Below are 5,000 nucleotides of genomic sequence, written 5' to 3' on the forward strand. Positions count from 1 at the left end.
CCTCTGGTGGGCCCTCTAGTGGGCCCCCCTGGTGGGCCCCCCTAGTTTGCCCCCTAGTGGGCCCCTCTGGTGGGCCCCCTGGTGGGCCCCCCTAGTTTGCCCTCTGATGGGCCCCCTGGTGGGCCCCCTGGTGGGCCCCCTGGTGGGCTCCCTGGTGGGCCCCCTGGTGGGCCCCCTGGTGGGCCCCCTGGTGGGCCCTCTGGTGGGCCCTCTGGTGGGCCCTCTGGTGGGCCCTCTGGTGGGCCCTCTGGTGGGCCCTCAGGGCTCCACGCATGCTTGTCTTGGTCGTTGCTGTTGGGATGGCCTGAGTCCGGTCTGTAGATCTCTGTAGCCTGTCCTGAGGAGTCGATCCTGGTCCTGCTTCTTCAGTTCCTCACTCTGTGTATCTTCTTTCTATTCAAATGTTTGTCATCTTTCGGTGAGTTGATTAATTAAAAAAACATCCTGAAGACGGCCTTGGTGTCCTGACTGCTGCACACCTGACTAAACCCACAGCACGGGGGCCAGAAGCTGCTGAAGGTGTATAGCTCATTACTGGAACCAGCCTGGCCAAATATATCTAATAACGCAGCCTAATTAAATAATGGCATATACAGTAGGTACATTGAGATTCTTTAGAAGACAGTCAGGGGAAATGCACAATAAATGTCTTTATTCCAGAGGGTTTTTTTTTTTTTTTGAACAAAGGACTGAGACATTTGAGTTTGAGGTAGTTTTCTGGAGACAGAAAGCAGTTTGACCATTGATTTTGAAGAGCTGCTCTCTTCTGCATCAGTCATTTTTTCTGTGTTGATTCCATTTTTTAAAACGTCTTTTTATGTGAGCACATTTTTGAAGTGTAATAACTATTCGTTTTTCTTGACGAACACATGATTAAACCATGATTAAAGCAGACACAGTCAAATTCACCATGAATATTTACTTGATTAATCATGTCCGTCACACCCTGAGAGCCACAGACGGTCTGCAGGTCTGTTGTTTCCCGTTAGAAGGACTGAATCTGACAGGATCCACAGATCTTCTCTTCGTGTTTTCATGTAGAAACTCGTTCTACTTCATAATATCTAAAACAACTGAGTAAATATCGTCCACGCAGCCAGACCGCAGCCGGCCTAACAGCGCCCCCTGCCGGCGACGCAGCGTGACGAGCGGGACGTGAAGGAATTTCCGCTGACGTCAGCACGCACGCACGTCCATAACAGATCTGCAGCTGTCTGAGAGCAACAATAACAAGCTACCGACGGGCTGCGCGCGGCTTCACCGCCACTGACAGCGCGGAGCTCCGCACCGACCGACACCATGAGCCCCGCACACTGACCCTCCGCGGCCCGCCTCCGACCTCCGCGCCGCCCCGCGGGACACCGTCGAACCGCCGCGGAGAGAGAGCCGTCCGGGGCTGCATCTGGGTCAGTGGGCCTGTCGGCCGGTCGTTCTCCCCCGCGGCGTCCCGTCGCCTCCGTCCAGCCCGCGGTGACATGCAGGCGAACGGAGACCCCGACCCGTCCTGCAGGAACGGCGCCCAGAACGGAGAGCCGTCCTCCGCCGGGGCCGCGCACTCCAACGGGGTGCTGCCGGTCGGCAACAACAACAACAACCACCACGGAGGGTCGGCGCAGCCCGGACCCAACAACAACAACAACAACGGCCCGGCCGAGGGGGGCAAGAAGAAGAAGCGGCTGTCCCAGTCCGAGGAGGACGTCATCCGGCTCATCGGACAGCACCTGCACGACCTGGGACTCAAGTAAGTCCTGAGCGCCGGCCCGGCCGGGGAGACCCGGGGCCGGGTCATCTGAGGTGGACCGGCCGGATTAAAGGGTCCTCGGCACCAGGGCCGGCTCCGCTCAGCCGGGGGCCCGGGGTTCTGTCGCCCTGGGCCCCGGCTGGCGGCTGTGGTTCCCTCTGCTTCAGCAGAATGTTCCATGAAAACTGCTTCTTGGTGCAACAAGCAGGCTGTGTCCAGAGAGATCACTGTGGTTATTTATATCCCTGCATTGTTCCTGCATTACTGCCTGTGTGTGTGTGTGTGTGTGTGTGTGTGTGTGTGTGTGTGTGTGTGTGTGTGTGTGTGTGTGTGTGTGTGAGTTCATCTCAGTCCAGCAGGGAGCTCTGCATTTATCCAGTAACTGCCTGTATAACTGTGTATCTAAGGCAGAAAATGTTTAATAAACATGTCAGTATATTAGTCCATCACCATACTTCAACATCGATAAACTCAGAGGTCAGAGGCACCTAAAAATGAAAAAGAAGAAAAAATAATCAAGGAAAACTGCATCAGACAGCACAGAGTGAAGACATTCACGTCTTCCAGTCGGTCGTCAGTCCTCCACAGTCTGGCACCACACCACAGCCATGTCTGTCCTTCAGCCACATCTGGGAAAACACTCAGGCTGTGTCGGTTTTTCTGATCCAGGCCTGAACAATCACAATAATCTACTACAGTATAAAAAAATAAATAAAAGTAAAACACAAATGGGAAGATACGTTAAAAACGTCATCCATACTTAAACAGAATGGATTTTCATCAGTTTTCCGTGAAATATTTAGTAAATTCCTCCATGATTGCTAACGCTATTTCATGTTAGTAATAACAATGCATTGGTTTTATACAGCGCTTTTCTTGACACTCAAAGACGCTTTACATTGCATTCTTCATTCTCTCCATACTGGGTGGTGGTAAGCTGCTGCTGTAGCCACAGCTGTCCTGGGGCAGACTGACGACATCGGCCCTCCGACCACCACCAACCATTCACTCTCACAACTTTCATACTGAGGCAAGGTGGGTGAAGTGTCTTGCCCAAGGACACAACGACAGTTTTACACCTGCGGGAGCGGGGATCGAACCACCAACCTTCCTGTTATGAGACGACCCGCTCTACCATCTGAGCTGCTGTCGCCCCAGTGGTGGACTGTAGACCATCTGTCGTCTGGTTATGCTGCAGCCTTTTCACGTATTGCCCCATGGCTGAGGACAAAGGGAAAAAAGACTGAGAAATGTTTTCAAATTCATTAAAAAAAGAGAATTGAAATAAATAAATAGATGTAGGCTCCCTTTACCGTGACACCGAACCTGAGCAGCTGCTTCCTGTTCCAGTGACGGTCCTCCGGATGTTTCTGCAGCCTGACCGGAGGCCAGCTGTGATCAGTCCCACCGGTCAGACTTCATTTGAAAGGCTCACATCTGTCTGTGTCAGCTGGAGGTTCAGGTCCGAGCAGACGCAAAGCCGTGAAGCCAGAGGAACCGCCAGTAGACCTCCGAGACTGGGTCATATGGAGGATCAGTACCGCCAGAACCCTTCTAGAACCAGAAACCATCGAGGTAGAAGGGCTCAGTGGCCTCCATCACTCAGAACCACCAGAACCCTTGTAGAACTGGACGCCATCGAGGTAGAGGCCTTGGCCAGGGAGGTGACCCAGAACCCGATGGTCCTTCTGAAAGAGCTCCAGGGTTCCTCTGAGAAACTGGGAGAACCTTCCAGAAGGACTCCACCAATCAGACCTCGATGGTCCAGATGGAGCCTCTCCTCAATAAAAGGATCCTAAAGGACTCTGAGACCACAAGGAACCAGGTTCTCTGAACTGTTTGACCTGAATGTCAAGTGTCACGTCTGGAGGAACCCAGGCTGCTGACCACCTGGAGAGCCCTGGAGAGCCCTGGAGAGCCCCATCCCGACGGTAGGCAGCATCATGCTGCGGGGCTGGGACTGGGATCCTGGTCAGGGTGGAGGGAACAGAGACCTCCTGGATGAAACCTGCTCCAGAACGCTCAAGACCTCAGACTGGATCCACGGTTCACCTTCCAACGGACCACGACCCGAAGAGCAAGAGAACCAAGGAGAGGCTTCAGGACCAGTCTGGGAAGCTCCTGGAGTGGTCCAGAGCCCAGACCAGAACCCAGACCAGAACCCAGACCAGAACCCAGACCTGGACCCAGACCTGGACCCAGACCACTGCTCCTCCTCTGAGCTGACGGAGCTTCAGAGGATCTGAGAGAAGAATGAAAAATCCCCTAAATGCAGCTTGAAGCATCAAACCAGGAGGAACCAGGAGCCTCAGCAGTCCTGAATGAAGAGTCAGCACTGGCGGAGGTCAGAGGTCACTTCCTCTTTCTGCCGTCATGGGGTGTTGTGTGCAGACTTGATGAGAGAAAAGAGAATAAATCCTTTTAGGAAGGAGGCTGTGGAAGAGTCGACGGGGTGAAGACTCTCCAGATGTTCTCTTCTCTCCAGATGTTCTCTTCTCCAGGTCGCTTCAGGGAGAACACCACCCTCCATCAGGCCGCTGGCATTTTCCGGAACTGTCTCACTTTTTTACATTTTTCCAGTGGAGCAGCCAGATAGAGGACACCTGAAGGACGGAGCGATGTGAATCTCCAGGCTTCAGACATGTCAGACATCCCACCGACACGCTGCCCTGGCTGCTCCACCGGGATCCTGAGCTGTTTGATGGTTGGAAGTTCTGATCAGGTGGTTTTCTTCACCAGTTGTAGTTCTGACTCCTGGCGTGCGTGTGCGTGTGCGTGTGCGTGTGTGTGTGTGTTCTCCTGCAGCCAGACGGTGGATCTGCTCATGCAGGAGTCCGGATGCAGGCTGGAGCACCCGTCTGCCACCAAGTTCAGGAACCACGTGGTGGAGGGCGAGTGGGACAAGGTGAGTGGGACACACACACACACACACACACACACACACACACACACACACACACACACACACAGATGGAGGGCGAGCGCTCGATGTGTTGACGGATGTTGTGTCTTGGCACAGGCTGAGAGCGATCTGAATGAGCTGAAGGCCCTGATGCATTCTCCCAGCGCCATCGTGGTGAGTCTGACCCAGAAACTACTCCACTACTCCACTACTGCACTACTGCACTACTCCACTACTGCACTACTGCACTACTGCACTACTGCACTACTGCACTACTGCACTACTGTACGTTATTCAGCAGCTCGAGCACAGAAACAACAGGCTCCTTGTGTGTGTGTGTGTGTGTGTGTGTGTGTG

The 5,000-nt window shown here is 53.7% G+C and overlaps 1 protein-coding gene across 1 annotated transcript in view; it reads left to right on the plus strand.

Annotated features, from left to right (window-relative positions):
• Nucleotides 1-1,181: 1,181 nt before the first annotated feature.
• The window catches only part of LOC115397293 (WD repeat-containing protein 26-like), an 11,194-nt gene continuing 7,375 nt past the window's right edge, over nt 1,182-5,000 (plus strand). The window contains exons 1-3 of the mRNA XM_030103521.1: nt 1,182-1,741; nt 4,547-4,646; nt 4,761-4,817. Coding sequence (XP_029959381.1) covers nt 1,476-1,741; nt 4,547-4,646; nt 4,761-4,817 — 423 coding nt within the window. The 5' untranslated portion in view covers nt 1,182-1,475. The remainder of the gene's footprint in view (nt 1,742-4,546; nt 4,647-4,760; nt 4,818-5,000) is intronic.

The sequence above is a fragment of the Salarias fasciatus genome, chromosome 11 (genome assembly GCF_902148845.1).
Source record: "Salarias fasciatus chromosome 11, fSalaFa1.1, whole genome shotgun sequence".
Classification (NCBI taxonomy): domain Eukaryota; kingdom Metazoa; phylum Chordata; class Actinopteri; order Blenniiformes; family Blenniidae; genus Salarias; species Salarias fasciatus.